At 43.4% G+C, this 16,835-nt stretch overlaps 1 protein-coding gene across 1 annotated transcript in view; it reads left to right on the top strand.

Moving 5' to 3' along the window:
• LOC148505677 (uncharacterized) overlaps positions 1–7,581 on the top strand; it is an 89,860-nt gene extending 82,279 nt beyond the window's left edge. Inside the window, 1 exon segment of the mRNA XM_088447897.1 lies at positions 6,866–7,581. Within this exon segment, the coding sequence (XP_088304023.1) occupies positions 6,866–7,581 (716 nt within the window).
• Positions 7,582–16,835: the final 9,254 nt, after the last annotated feature.

Below are 16,835 nucleotides of genomic sequence, written 5' to 3'. Positions count from 1 at the left end.
TTTGGTGTGGGGATGTATTTAGGTAAGTCACTTTTACTTATTCTCTGTCCTGATGAAAATTCGTTTATTGAACTGAAACGTTGACTGGAGACGGATCTTCCGTGTGGTTATTTTTGATTTATGCTTGAGTGCCGCCGCTTGGATGTATACGTATAAATATATATACATATATAAAATGCAAGGTCCGGCACTCGCTGATTTCAATAAAGCCGATTAACGGGTGCTATGCCCCAAAAATTCTGATACCTCACCCACTCCAGGGGGGGGGGGCCTGGAAAGATGCTGTACTGCGGCCAAGGATTTCTCTTCACAGCCCTGCCTATCAGTATAGAGTGTTGGTCGCTGAAACCGGGGTCCAGGTGATTAAGGAGAGGGCCCAGCGAAGAAGGAGAAGAGCATGCTGGACTAGGGAGTGGCTGCTGCAAAGGGATACCCGCTCTCACATGTCCCTGCTGATGGAGATCAAGGAGAACAACCCGGAGGACTACCGCAACTACCTGTGCATGGATGACGCCACCTTCCAGGAATTGCTGCATCTGGTGACCCCCCAAATCTGGAGACAGGACACAAGGTGGCGGACGGCAATCACTGCTGAAAAGAAACTAGTGGCTACCCTGAGGTACCTGGCTATGGGAAGGTCATTTGAAGACCTGAAGTTTGGGACACTCATCTCACCTCAGTCCTTGGGCGTCATCACCCCGGAGACCTGCAAGGCAATCGTTAAAGTGCTGCAGTACCAGTATTGCAAGGTAAGAAAAAAAACACACCACACATTTGTTTCTTGCCAAAGAAATTTTTTTTTTTCTTTGTTTTAAATTTAACTATTTAAATGTGATAGCCAATAATGCAGAATTAACAAAACTGTGCTGCATAGTAGTCATTAATAACATTTGTGTGTCAACAACACTACAAAGCATTCAATGACATAATTCGGGAAGTTTTATTTTTTTAATCATTATAACACAGCCACTGTGTCAATCATACTGCACAGTAGTCACTCGCAATTCTGCCGTAGTTTTTAATTAAACTCTTTATTATTACTGCCTATAAGGCTGCATTAACCAAACTTTGCACTGAACTGTAGGCAAACTAAACTGTGCACTGAACTGTATGCAATAACATTTGTTTATTTTGAATATAAAAAATAACAAAATAGCAATATCACCAAATTTTATCAATCCCAATAGGTAGGCTGCTGTATGTTGTACGGTGGGTCAGACACCAGATTGAACAGGCCAATACACACATGGCACAAGTACAGATTGTGGCCCCAGCTTCCAGCAATCTGTACTTGCGCCATGTGTGTAGTGACCTTGTACAATTAGTGTCATCATCACCGTATAGCAGACAGCCAGCACCTATTGGGAGTGATAAAATTTGGTGATAGTACAGGCAACATAAAGAAAAAGAAAAAAAAACTATCACCAAATTTTATCAATCCCAATAGGTAGCCTGCTGTATGTTGTATGGCGGGTCAAACACCAGATTGAACAGGCCAATATACACATGGCACAAGTACAGATTGTGGCCCCGGCTTCCAGCAATCTGTACTTGCGCAATGTGTGTAGTGACCTTGTCCAATTAGTGTCATCACCACCGTATAGCATACAGCCAGCACCTATTGGGAGTGATAAAATGTGGTGATAGTACAGGCAAGAAAAAAAAGTAAATAAATTAAATTTGGGAATAATTGGGAGATTCATCTGCTGCATCCAGCAGAGCGCTAAAAATGGTATGGCTTGTGCTTGGGGTGCAGGCTGGGGGAGTAATCTCCAACTGGGCTGGGGGTGGTTGGACATAGGTGTTTGGGGCAGGGGAATAAAGCAGTAGGTCAGCAATATAAGAGGAGTCGTGTAAGTTGTTGTTGAGAGACCTACGTAACATGTCATAGGTAAGCCTGTGGAAATTTTTCCTATTTAGCTCGTCCATTTTCCTCATGCGACTGTTGACATGTGCAGTAATATCGTCAATATCATCTGGTGGTTTCTGAAGGAGGCGTTCAGTATTTTGGAGAAATAAGTCCTCCTGTTCGGTGTGCTTCTCCTTTCTCCCCTATTTTTTTTTTTGTGGTTGTAGGGAAGAGGATGTTACAATGGGTACAATGGGTGTTGGCAGTGGGGTCGTATTATCCACATCGCTGTTCCCGAGTAAACTTAGGTCCGGCGTGGAGGACATATCAGGCTCTTGGGTGGGAGTCTATAAAGAAAAAAAAAAATAAACTATTTTATAGTCATGTTTTAACCCATTTTTTACTATTTTTACAGTTCCCTAGCACCATGGAGGAGTGGAAGAGCATCACTGAACAGTTCGAACAATATTGGAATTTCCCTAACTGCGGAGGAGCCATCTATGGAAAACACATCCGCATCAACCCACCTGCCAACACCGGATCATATTACTACAACTACAAAGGCTTCTTCAGCATCGTTCTCAAGGCAGTGGTGAATGCCAACTATGAATTTCTGTTTGTGGATTTCGGCAAGAATGGTCGTGCTTCAGATGGTGGGCCCTTCAAACAGACTGCTTTCTACCAGAGACTCACCAACAAAACCCTCAACTTGCCATCACTGGACGAGACAAACCACGGCCTAAATTACGTTTTCGTCGCAGGCGAGGCTTTTGCATTACATGAACATGTCATGAAGCCATTTGCACAGAGGGGCCTGACCAGGGAGAAGAGGATCTACAACTATCGTCTATCCCGGGCACGGCGCATTGTGGATAATGCGTTTGGAATACTCAGCAACCGGTTCCCTATTTTCCACACCACCATAAACCTACTTGTGGAGAAGATAGACTGGGTCGTGATGGCGTGCTGTGTGCTGCACAACTTTCTGCGCAGAAAAACTACCCAAGGACCAGTCCTAGCTACACCAGAAAATGTAGGACCTTTGGAGGACATTGCCCAGTTTACATCTATTAGTAACTGGAAATGATCTTTGTGTGCAGACACACATGTATCATGAGCGGGATTGCGCTCCGTAAATGGTGTGTAAAAGATGATATATGAGAATAAATGAATCTGGAATACTCTCATGAACTGACAAATATTTATTTATAAAAAATGGTCTTAATCATATAGGTGGTGAGTGTGGCTGAGCAGCCCCAATAGGGGGAGGAACAAGATGATGATGGGAACTGGTTATATGTAAACCTGAGGATGAGCGGGGGGGGGGGGAAAGGAGATCAACACCACAGTGAAAGACCAATGTGATTGTATTGCTCAGTAACTTGTAGTGTTGGTACAGTGGGAGGGCGTCCCACACCCCACTGAACCCAAACAGAGATCCAAAAATTCAAATACAAATTCAAATAAGTCAAACAAAAGTTAGTTTGTATGCAGTCACAGTCTTAGTGAGGCCTCACCTGATGATAAGCATCTGAAGATTCCCGGTCCTGTTCTGTCCTGCATCGAGACTTCCTGCTCCCCTCTACTGTCGCCGATGGTAGGGCCATATTCCGGTGCTTGGCGCTGTACGGCTACCAGCTTGGCCCCCACAGAATCCGTATGCTGGATCTCGTGCAGCACCGCGATCTCGCGAGAGGTCGCGGGCCACAAGGGATCATGCGGCTCCGAAATCCTGTGCGCTCTACTCGCCAAAGATGAGGAGACTTTGGCAGACAGGAAGGGAGGATTCAGTCACAATGTTGGCAGTGTGGTAAAGAGAGATGTAATAATGCTCTGGTGCTCCTACGTGTGTCGGCTAACAGCCTTCCTTAGGGAGTGATGGTCAGCGCCATCTTGGAGGTGGAATTTAAATCGTATTGGGCGGGCTTTAACCCTGCTGCATGCCCACGTCATAATGTAAACAAATGTTGCCATAGCTACTGAGCATACTCACACAAGCAGACAAGGGGAAGAGGAGGAAGAGGTGGGGGGCGGGGGTTGTCTTCCTCCTAATATAAGATTGGGGGAAGGGGAATAACTGAAACCGGACATCTGTTATTAAACTGTATTGGAGACATTAGTATACCTTATTATAATAGGGACTAATCGCTGCCGCATCTGGTTGTCCATAACCTGTATTATATATAAGGGAGAGAGGAGGAGATGGGGAGGGAAAAGAAGGGGGCGAGAGGGATACAGAAGGGTCATCTACTTCACTTTACTGGCTTGAGATGTGTTTGTAACTTCAGAGATGTATTAAATTCCGGGCGGACTGATCATGCTATTTCCACCCAGTTGATCTATGTACTGGATACCGTGCCTACATCTATCTTAATATGGTGACTCTGTGATAATATATGGCCCTGTTCTGTCATAAGATAAAAGGATTACATAAATAAAATGAAAAATCAAATAAAAATAAAATAAAAATAAAATCAATTGAATATAATTGAGTGTGAGCATTCATTACTGTATATACATAGTTTATAACTGCTCAGATTCTAACTGCAGACAGACTGTTATCGTATATATTGTGCTCTCTGTTGTGATAATAGGTCACCTCTGTAATAATGTATAGGAGATATTAACGATGGAACGGGTTCAGGTTAACTCTAACCTGTTATGACAGATTTTACCTCGTTGTCTAGGTTGAGTCCATATGGCGTTAATGTTTTGAGTTCCACTATCCATCTTAACTCTTCCTTGTTAATTATTTTCTCATAATTTCCTCCCCTCCAATTTTTCTTAACTTGTTTGATCCCTATAAAACACATACCCCTTGGATCTTGGTTATGGTTGTCTTTGAAGTGCTTGGAGAGGCTATGGGATTCCAGTCCCTTCCTAATATTTCTGATGTGTTCTGATATTCTAACCCTTAGTTTCCTTGTCGTCCTTCCCACATATTGCTCTCCACAGCAACATGTGACAAGATAAATGCCCCCCACGCTGTTGCAAGTGAGATGATCTTTGATGTCATAGGTTTTTTGTCTCTTACTAGAGCTGAAGGAGCATACTTTCTTTGTGGACTGTGGGTTCAGTTTGCAGAATTGGCATGTTCCGCAATAGTAAAAGCCTGAATCCAGTGTATTGCCCAGAAGTGTCTTTTGAGTGGCTACCCTATTTTTCTCATGATTGTGTACAAGTTTCTGTTTCAGATCTGGTGCTTTTCTGAAGATCACTTGTGGTCTTGGTGGAAGAATGTCGTTAAGGGTATCGTCTTCGAGGAGAATGTGCCAATGTTTATGCAAAATCTTACTTAAATGTTTATGATCCTTGCTATATTGAGTTATAAACGGATTATTTGGTTTCTTTTGTTTGGATGATCTATCTGTGTATGTGAGCAAAGAATCTCTATTATCTAGTTCTGCTTATTCGAAAGCTTGTTGCACTACCTCTTCTGTGTAACCTTTGTTTATGAATTGTTGTTTCATCATTGTGCCTTGTTTATGATAATCTGACAATTGGCTGCAGTTCCTCCTGACTCTTTTGAATTGGCCTAGGGGGATATTTCCCAGCCAATTAGGGTGATGCCCGCTGCTTGATAGTATATAACTATTGACATCCACTGTTTTTTGATAGGTTTTTGTGCCAATCTGGTCTTGTTGTATGTAAATTGTTATGTCTAGGAAGTTGACTTCCGTTTTACTATAATGAGTAGTGAAGTTGAGATTGTTGGTGTTTTGGTTTATGTAGCTGAGGAATTGATTTAATTTGTTTTCTTCACCTTTCCAGATAAACAGTACGTCGTCTATATAGCGGCGCCAGAGGACCAGGCTTGCCCCAAATTCGTGCTCCGACCAGATGTTAAGGTCCTCCCATCTACTGAGAAATAGGTTCGCATAACTCGGGGAAAACCTGGTCCCCATCGCCGTCCCTGTGTCTTGTTTGTAGAATGATCCATCAAACCAAAAATAATTATGTTTGAGTATGAACATAATGCAATCAGTTATAAACTCAACCTGTTTTCTATCCATATCTGGATCCTGCTCTAGAAAATGTTTAACCGCATGTGTCCCCTGCTGGTGGTCAATAACAGTATAAAGTGAAGTTATGTCTGCATGCCAGTCAAAGGTCTGTAAAGATTTGAGGATATCAGTAGTATCTCTGATATGGGATCTCTGTTTCTGTACATAAATCTGTAGAAATGAGTTTATGTACAGAAACAGAGATCCCATATCAGAGATACTACTGATATCCTCAAATCTTTACAGACCTTTGACTGGCATGCAGATTACTGGTTATGTACAAGTGACATAACTTCACTTTATACTGTTATTGATCACCAGCAGGGGACACATGTGGTTAAACATTTTCTAGAGCAGGATCCAGATATGGATAGAAAACAGGTTGAGTTTATAACTGATTGCATTATGTTCATACTCAAACATAATTATTTTTGGTTTGATGGATCATTCTACAAACAAGACACAGGGACGGCGATGGGGACCAGGTTTTCCCCGAGTTATGCGAACCTATTTCTCAGTAGATGGGAGGACCTTAACATCTGGTCGGAGCACGAATTTGGGGCAAGCCTGGTCCTCTGGCGCCGCTATATAGACGACGTACTGTTTATCTGGAAAGGTGAAGAAAACAAATTAAATCAATTCCTCAGCTACATAAACCAAAACACCAACAATCTCAACTTCACTACTCATTATAGTAAAACGGAAGTCAACTTCCTAGACATAACAATTTACATACAACAAGACCAGATTGGCACAAAAACCTATCAAAAAACAGTGGATGTCAATAGTTATATACTATCAAGCAGCGGGCATCACCCTAATTGGCTGGGAAATATCCCCCTAGGCCAATTCAAAAGAGTCAGGAGGAACTGCAGCCAATTGTCAGATTATCATAAACAAGGCACAATGATGAAACAACAATTCATAAACAAAGGTTACACAGAAGAGGTAGTGCAACAAGCTTTCGAATAAGCAGAACTAGATAATAGAGATTCTTTGCTCACATACACAGATAGATCATCCAAACAAAAGAAACCAAATAATCCGTTTATAACTCAATATAGCAAGGATCATAAACATTTAAGTAAGATTTTGCATAAACATTGGCACATTCTCCTCGAAGACGATACCCTTAACGACATTCTTCCACCAAGACCACAAGTGATCTTCAGAAAAGCACCAGATCTGAAACAGAAACTTGTACACAATCATGAGAAAAATAGGGTAGCCACTCAAAAGACACTTCTGGGCAATACACTGGATTCAGGCTTTTACTATTGCGGAACATGCCAATTCTGCAAACTGAACCCACAGTCCACAAAGAAAGTATGCTCCTTCAGCTCTAGTAAGAGACAAAAAACCTATGACATCAAAGATCATCTCACTTGCAACAGCGTGGGGGGCATTTATCTTGTCACATGTTGCTGTGGAGAGCAATATGTGGGAAGGACGACAAGGAAACTAAGGGTTAGAATATCAGAACACATCAGAAATATTAGGAAGGGACTGGAATCCCATAGCCTCTCCAAGCACTTCAAAGACAACCATAACCAAGATCCAAGGGGTATGTGTTTTATAGGGATCAAACAAGTTAAGAAAAATTGGAGGGGAGGAAATTATGAGAAAATAATTAACAAGGAAGAGTTAAGATGGATAGTGGAACTCAAAACATTAACGCCATATGGACTCAACCTAGACAACGAGGTAAAATCTGTCATAACAGGTTAGAGTTAACCTGAACCCGTTCCATCGTTAATATCTCCTATACATTATTACAGAGGTGACCTATTATCACAACAGAGAGCACAATATATACGATAACAGTCTGTCTGCAGTTAGAATCTGAGCAGTTATAAACTATGTATATACAGTAATGAATGCTCACACTCAATTATATTCAATTGATTTTATTTTTATTTTATTTTTATTTGATTTTTCATTTTATTTATGTAATCCTTTTATCTTATGACAGAACAGGGCCATATATTATCACAGAGTCACCATATTAAGATAGATGTAGGCACGGTATCCAGTACATAGATCAACTGGGTGGAAATAGCATGATCAGTCCGCCCGGAATTTAATACATCTCTGAAGTTACAAACACATCTCAAGCCAGTAAAGTGAAGTAGATGACCCTTCTGTATCCCTCTCGCCCCCTTCTTTTCCCTCCCCATCTCCTCCTCTCTCCCTTATATATAATACAGGTTATGGACAACCAGATGCGGCAGCGATTAGTCCCTATTATAATAAGGTATACTAATGTCTCCAATACAGTTTAATAACAGATGTCCGGTTTCAGTTATTCCCCTTCCCCCAATCTTATATTAGGAGGAAGACAACCCCCGCCCCCCACCTCTTCCTCCTCTTCCCCTTGTCTGCTTGTGTGAGTATGCTCAGTAGCTATGGCAACATTTGTTTACATTATGACGTGGGCATGCAGCAGGGTTAAAGCCCGCCCAATACGATTTAAATTCCACCTCCAAGATGGCGCTGACCATCACTCCCTAAGGAAGGCTGTTAGCCGACACACGTAGGAGCACCAGAGCATTATTACATCTCTCTTTACCACACTGCCAACATTGTGACTGAATCCTCCCTTCCTGTCTGCCAAAGTCTCCTCATCTTTGGCGAGTAGAGCGCACAGGATTTCGGAGCCGCATGATCCCTTGTGGCCCGCGACCTCTCGCGAGATCGCGGTGCTGCACGAGATCCAGCATACGGATTCTGTGGGGGCCAAGCTGGTAGCCGTACAGCGCCAAGCACCGGAATATGGCCCTACCATCGGCGACAGTAGAGGGGAGCAGGAAGTCTCGATGCAGGACAGAACAGGACCGGGAATCTTCAGATGCTTATCATCAGGTGAGGCCTCACTAAGACTGTGACTGCATACAAACTAACTTTTGTTTGACTTAACTATACTTCTAAACTGTGTATTTGAATATTTGGATCTCTGTTTGGGTTCAGTGGGGTGTGGGACGCCCTCCCACTGTACCAACACTACAAGTTACTGAGCAATACAATCACATTGGTCTTTCACTGTGGTGTTGATCTCCATCCCCCCCCCCCCCGCGCTCATCCTCAGGTTTACATATAACCAGTTCCCATCATCATCTTGTTCCTCCCCCTATTGGGGCTGCTCAGCCACACTCACCACCTATACGATTAAGACCATTTTTTATAAATAAATATATGTCAGTTCATGAGAGTGTTCCAGATTCATTTATTCTCATATATCATCTTTTACACACCATTTATGGAGCACAATCCCGCTCATGATACATGTGTGTCTGCACACAAAGATCATTTCCAGTTACAAGTTGCTATAGCTAGACTTGGGGGAGTCTAGTATTGGGATTTGCAGCACCTTTTTTCTTCAACCACCTACCCCTTGATTATAAGCAAGCGCCGATTCAACCCACTTATTGTATACAGTTTACATCTATGTCTGAACCACCAATTTCTACAACATCAACCGCAAGTGCCAAAGTAGTGAGGGAGGAGTGCATGGCCTATTTCAACGGACCAGGTGCGGTGCCATGGCAGGAGGACTGTCTGTGAAATAAATGACTATATTGGACAATTGGTATTGAACTACATAAACAATAAAAGGTTTTGTTTTACAAACTGTGGCCCTTATTCAGAGACGCTCGCAAGAAGCGAGCGCTCGTTCTGAATGAGGGCGGCCAATTCTATTTTTAAGTGCGCCCTCCTGATCGCTAGCTAAGCTGTGGGTTACCACCCACAGCTTAGCGACCGACCAGGGTGATGGTCACGATGGTCAAGACCATCGTGACCAGTGGGGCTTGCGACGAGACCCTAAAGTTGGGTCACGGCAGCCGCAAGCCCCAGGGAGCTTCCTGCTCTGATCGAGCAGGAAGCTCCCCACTGAATGGTAGGCGTTCCTTAAGGAATGCCTACGTTTGTGAAACCACCACCCCCGCCCCGCCTAAAAAACGCGTGCATAGGGCATAGGGCCTAACCATTGACCCGGTTGCGAGCGCTCAGCGCTTGCGACCGGATGTGAATGAGACCCTGTGTCTCTACTTACCAAAACTTCCACAGACGGTCCACTCACTTCTGCCACTTCTTCTCCCTCTCGCTCGGCCATCAGGACAAGTGACTTTCGTTGTGGCTCCTGTTCACTCAGAAAGCTTATGAAGTGATAGTACTACAGTGTTGGCTGGTACAATTTGTCGGTGCCTGCTCCGGAACTATTCTGATCTTCAACTTTTTTTTCTCCTTTACGTAGACGGTACGCAGGTTCTGGATTTTGTTCCGGAATATAATTTTTTGTGTAGTCTAACAACACCCCCAAGGCTGCCAACTTCTGAGAGTTGTTGTGGTACTTTTTACTGGATATCCACCATAGACATTTCTTTGATTGGAGGATCTCCAAAAATCCAGTCACAAACTCTTTTTCGGTATCCATATAGACTTTGCTGAGATGAAAAAGAAATATGGACATTTTATTAAACTATAATTGTAAATTTTTTAGTAAATTTTGAATGTTTTTTTTACATTGTTTTAATGTATTTTTATTGTATTTTAATATGGTTTTTTTGTTACAGGAATGTAATGTATTTTTAATAGTATTGTTATATGTTTGTTTACAGGGTTTTAATGTATTTTTATTGTATTGTAATATGTTTTTTTACAGGAATGTAATGTATTTTTAATAGGATTTTAATATAAATTGCAATGTATTTGTTTATGTTGTTGAGATACAATTGTTTATGGTGGAATATTCATATTATAAACACATGTATCACAAGAACAAAAACAAATTTTAGACATGTTTTGATATTGTTTGTTGTAATGTTTTCTTTTTTGTTGTTGAATCAAAATTGTTTTTATCATTTTAATATTTTTTTGTGTTTTATGATTTTGCGGACATTTATTAGGTTGTCCGTGACATTGGTGGCCAGTGAGTTGTAGGTGGCCAGTGAGACACATTGGTGGGTAGGTGGGAGGTGAATGGATGACCCAGCCACCGCCTGCCTAATATTGGCAGGCGGTGGCTGGGTCATGCATTTATATGGTCAGTAGGTGGGTGGCTAGCACACATTGGTGGGTAGGTGGGAGGTGAATGCATGACCCAGCCACCGCCCACCTCATTTTGGCGGGCGGTGGCTGGATCATGCATTTATATGGTCAGTAGGTGGGTGGCTGGCACACATTGGTGGGTAGGTGGGAGGTGAATGCATGACCCAGCCACCGCCCACCTCATTTTGGCGGGCGGTGGCTGGATCATGCATTTATATGGTCAGTAGGTGGGTGGCTGGCACACATTGGTGGGTAGGTGGGAGGTGAATGCATGATCCAGCCACCGCCCACCTCATTTTGGCAGGCGGTGGCTGACTCATGCTTTATTATGGTGGGTAGGTGGGTGGCTGGCACACATTGGTGGGTAGGTGGGAGGTGAATGCATGACCCAGCCACCACCCGCATCATTTCTGCAGGCGGTGGTTGACTCATGCTTTATTATGGTGGGTAGGTGGGTGGCTGGCACACATTGGTGGGTAGGTGGGTGGCACACATTGGTGGGTAGGTGGGAGGTGAATGCATTACCCAGCCACCGCCCGCCTCATTTTGGCGGGCAGTGGCTGGGTCACGCGTTTATATGGTCGGTAGGTGGGTGGCTATAACATTGGTGGACAGTGGTGGTGCATCAACAGCAGGAATATACTCAACAAAATACAGATTTGCAGACTTGTTGTGCAGACTCGATCGTGCTTCTTTCTCCTTCTCTCCATGATGCTGCACAAGATGGAGGATAGGCGTGTACAGGGTCCTGTCTGTCAAATTCCGCGATGTACGTTGAATCACGCGTTTGATCGTGTGGAAAAAAAACTCACGATCGACATCCATCGTGTCGCAGATTGGCAAATCTGCCCTACAGCATGGCAGATGTGGAGATGCGTGGTACAACGAGCAGGGATGCGCATTTTCATCGTGATCATGAGTAGAAACTCACATTCTGGACATATTTTACACGATTTGTCCTCCCGATTCGTCGAAATCGGCCAAATTGGGTAACAAATCGCTATGTGTGTGGGCAGCTTAATTGTTGTTTTACAGTCTACTTGAATTGTAAATTTTTATAGGTTCTTTAAAATAATAATTATTATTGCTTCATGTAATAAAAAAACAAAACAAAAAAACTGAATAAACAATACACTTTATATATCTGTTTATAGTAAAGAATGTCAAAATGTTTAGGGTTAATATTATTTTCATTGAAAAATAATATTGAGCTAATTTCAAATAATAGCATTTATGCTATATTTAGAATAAATAATCACCCCTATTTTTAAGGTTGTTTTTAAAAATGTGACATCTGCTATCAGTCTGTGAGTATGAAATTGTTAGAGAATTATACACATCACTGCATCCAGTTCATCTATGGGAATTCCGATAACTGGCCATCACCATGAAGTAAAATATATTCCTTCTAAATGTCAACAGAACACATAAATAGTATTTTTTTTTAACAATTAGGTGTAATTTTTTTTTCTATTCACCATGTGACACACATTTTTACAGTCATTCATCTTTGCCTAGCAGATACTGCCACCTTCTGGAAGCTTATATACCTAGGCTTTACCTTAATGTTTTAGTAATACTAGTGTTTTATTACACAGATCAGTAGAACATCTACTTATTTTTGGTGCTTTACAAATCACTATGGCTTGTGATTTTCAGCTCCACTCTGCTAGAATTACTACAAATGTGTCCTCATACACTATTGCCGCAGTTGCGACAAACAGCCCCTCTCGGTGTGCCAGGTCCCGTGCAACTTTGCTTGAGCCGAGCATATTTTTCACTCATATGTGCATATTAGTCGCAAAAATGAAACAATAGGATGCAACAAAACTGCTTTGCAAGACTACACTGATTAATATGACATATGACACTTGTATATCTGTGTGCAACTGAGCCTGAATCTGTATACAAAGTGCTACGGTGCAGTTGTAAATATTTGAAACTAAGGGGTCTATTTACTAAGCAGTGTTAAGAGACAGAGTGAAAAGTGATCAGGTGCCAGCCAATCAGCTCCCAACTGTCACTTTCAAACACAGCCTGTGAGATGGCAGTTAGGAACTGATTGGCTGGCACCTTATCACTTTTCACTCTGTCTCCTAACACTGCTTAGTAAATAGACCCCTAATTCCTGTCTGGTTAAAGTCACATCCCGGCGTTTCTGGTACAGATTGAGTGGCGTTTCACTGCGTCTGCTCTGCGAATAAGAAGCAAATATAAAAAAAAAAGTCACTAGGCTACACCACACGATGCAGCACAATCGCTCCAGGCCTCTTGTGCCGACACATCTGTATGTGTAGTTGTTTACATTTTTTCAAGCAAAAGTGACTTTCTCTTGGCTCTCAAAACACTCATCAATCTCATCTCAGAAGCATTGTAAATCCCTGGCCATCTCTTTCTAAATCTTTGACAGGGGTCTGAAAAGCTAGGTGTTTGCTAAATAGCAATATTGTCATCTTTTGTTTTGTTTTATGATTCATGTGTTGAGGCACCTGCAGAGGGAGAAGACACAGTACCACACCAGGATACGGAAGCACCTTGTGCCGGCACTGGTGCCCCCTGCTCCTGGGGCACTAAACCTCCTGACAAAGCTGGTGTAAAACTTTGGAGCTCCCGGGACACTTAAGACAAGGGAGCCACACTATAGTCTGCAATTAAGAGAGTTAAATAATCCTGGTTATCATACAAGAGAGACCATTCCATCATCAAAGGAATATTTATTTAACATGTACTCAAGTACAATAATGTATATATACTTTGCAAAAATTGAATGGACACCCCCAATCGCTCTGATTAGTATGTATGACATTTTTAGTTGCACACATTACTAACAAGTATATAAAATGAAGCGTACAGCCATGAAATCTGTTTAGTCAAACATCAGTAGAATGAGTTGTGCTGAAGATAACAGTGACTTTCATCATGGCACTACCACAGTATGCCGCATATCCAGCAAGTCACTTTATGAATTTTCTGCTTTGCTAGAGCTGCTCTCAGTCAACTGTAAGTGCTGTTATTGATAAGTGGAAATGTAGCAGTAACAACAGCCCAGCCATGCAGAATGGGACCTTCGAGTTCTGAAGCTAATTTGAATGCCAGTAGAACGCTTCCTGTCATACTGTCAATTGTAAAGTTTGGTGTTATGGAGGAATAAATTGTCTAGGCCTATTTTTGTATGATTTGTCCTGGGTCCCTTATTTCAAGTGAAGGGAAATCTTAATGCTACAGCATACAGTACAGTGACATTCCAGAAAATGATGTGCTGCCAACCTTGTGGCAACAGTCTGAGGAAGGCCTTTCCTGTTTCAGCATGACAATGATCCTATGCACAAAGAGAGTTAGATGAAAAAAAATGTAAACCACCGATGTACCTGTCAAATGACGGTAACCTAGTAACCTAGTAACTGAACGGTTCCCACCAAAGTCAATGGTGGGAACCGTTCATTGGCTTGTCAATGCATTTGTATGGGAAATGCCACGGCTGAGCCGTCATTCGTGAAGTTCCATCCTTAGAGGACGGTACTGTCCATGGGGTCCAGGTTTTTTTGGTTTGTTTTTTTGTGAAAACCAAGGATGCCTACATAGAATGAAGAGGACACTACACAGGGGTAGGTAAGTATGCTTTTTTTTCTTTTTTTACAGGTCCCGATTACAGGATTCTACTGGAGAAGCAGATAGACTGGTGCTAGGAACACAGACAGGGCTGGTTCTCCTATTACGCATGGTACGCAGCTGCGTAGGGCGCCACATAGTGGAGGGCGCCTCAGCTGCATACCATGCAGGCTGCGGGCAGACTGTGTCTCTGTGACACAGCTGCACCACGAATGTAGCACTGACCGGATGGAGTTCGGTCAGCACTATACAGTGCCAAACACACAGCCGCCGGCGCCGGCAGCTGTGTGTTTGCTCTAGCAGCTGATGAGAGTCAGACAGTCTCTCATCGGCTGCTGCTCCCACTGCCGGAGCCGGGCATCTTCCGGCTCCAGCAGTGGGTAATGGGAGAGACATCATGATGTCATGATGTCTCTCCCATGGTGCAAAGCGGCCAGGAGGACTGACGGAGGAGCTGATAGCGGCGACGGGACCAGGAGCAGGAGCGGGGTTTCAGGTAAGTGTTTTTTTTTTATTATTACGTCTCTACTGTGGGGGGAAGGGAGGCACTACAAGGGGGGATTACTACTGGGGGCACTACAAGAGGGGCTTCTACGGGGGGCGCTACAAGGGGGGCTACTACTGGGGGCACTACAATGGGGGATTACTACTGGGGGCTCTACAAGGGGGGGCTACTACTGGGAGCACTACAAGGGGGGCTACTACTGGGGGCAATACAAGGGGGGATTACTACTGGGGGCACTACAAATGGGGGCTACTACTGGGGGCACTACAAGGGGGGCTACTACTGGGGGCACTACAAGGGGGGATTACTACTGGGAGCACTGCATAGGGGGGGACCCTCCACTGGGGGGACTACTACAAGGGGGGACTTTTACTAGGGGCACTACAAAAGGTGGGACTACTACTGGGGGCACTATATAAAGGGCAATACTGGGGGTACTGCATAGGGGAGGGGGGAACTATAACTGGGGCCACTGTTTAGGTACCACTACTGGGGGCACTGCATGGGGGACCTACTACTGGGGGCACTATATAAGGGGCTTACTACTGGGGGCACAAGGAGCACTGCACAGGGAGGACCACTTCTGGGGGCACTATATAAGGGGCACTGCATAGCGGGTACCACTACTGGAGGCACTGCATAGGGGGACTACTACTGGGGGCACTATATAAGGGGCTTACTACTGGGGGCACAAGGGGCACTGCACAGGGGGACCACTACCAGGGGCACTGTAAAAGGGGCATATACAAAAAACATAAATAATAAACAAACATGAAAGTGATACACAAAATGACTATATGTATTAAATGGTGATGCCCTGGAGAGGCCGGCTGGACCTCTCCAGGGCATCACCATTTAATACATATAGTCACTTTGTATATCACTTTCATGTTTGTTTGTTATTTATGTATTTTTTCACACATATTCTACCCTTATCATTATTATAACACTTGTTAATTACTTTACACACCTGATACTTTAACACTTCACTGTCACCCTTTTTTTCGTGTGATGCCCTGGGGAGGTCTTTGGCTGGGCTGACTTTTGGGGTGCCCTGCGTCCCAGATGTGAACCCCAGAGTGTTAGGGAGCTGCTCAATGAGGTGACCTTGACGCTAGTGGGCAGGCCCGTATCAGTGGCCATTGATATGCAAACTACCTCTGAAATTCTATATAATAAATTTAAATGTATACAGTAATGATCGCATAGTGCATCTGCAACTCTGTTTTTTGTATATGTCACTTTAAAATCTCAGCAAGATGGCACCTTTCATTACTATTAGGGTGTGCAGTCTAGAACCCCTCCTTGCACTGTAAAAGGGGCACTGCATAGAGGGTGGCGCCAAAAAATATACTCGCTTACCAAAAAATTTGGGCTAGGGCAGGTCCTGAACACAGAAGTGCCCAGAGTCTATAAGTGCGGCGCTGGCGAGGAAGTAGAGGATGGGGCCCATGTCGGAGACTGCACACGGGCCCCCTCCTCTCTAGAAATGCCCTTGAAGGGAACCCTAAAGCATTCATGGATCTCACTGATCTGTGCATGTCCCTGTGTAACTCGCACATTGTAAGGATAGGTGCATTAGAAGGTGCAAATTGTCCCGCAGTTTTATCTCGCATGTACTCACATGCGAGTCAAACTGGGACCCTAAAACTCACACCCTACTACATTTGCGAGTTGCGGGACAAACTCACACATTCTAAATGTACTAGAATGTGTGAGTTTGCCACGCAAAAAAAACCTTGCACATTAATTCATTTGGCCCATCATTACCAAACACAGGGCCTGATTCAGCTTTGGGAATAGAGTAAGATATAGCAAGTAA

Source organism: Taudactylus pleione, unplaced genomic scaffold (genome assembly GCF_031769625.1).
Source record: "Taudactylus pleione unplaced genomic scaffold, aTauple2 ptg000444l, whole genome shotgun sequence".
Classification (NCBI taxonomy): domain Eukaryota; kingdom Metazoa; phylum Chordata; class Amphibia; order Anura; family Myobatrachidae; genus Taudactylus; species Taudactylus pleione.
Note: the sequence above shows the minus strand (reverse complement) of the source record. Positions and strands in the feature narration are given on the sequence as shown.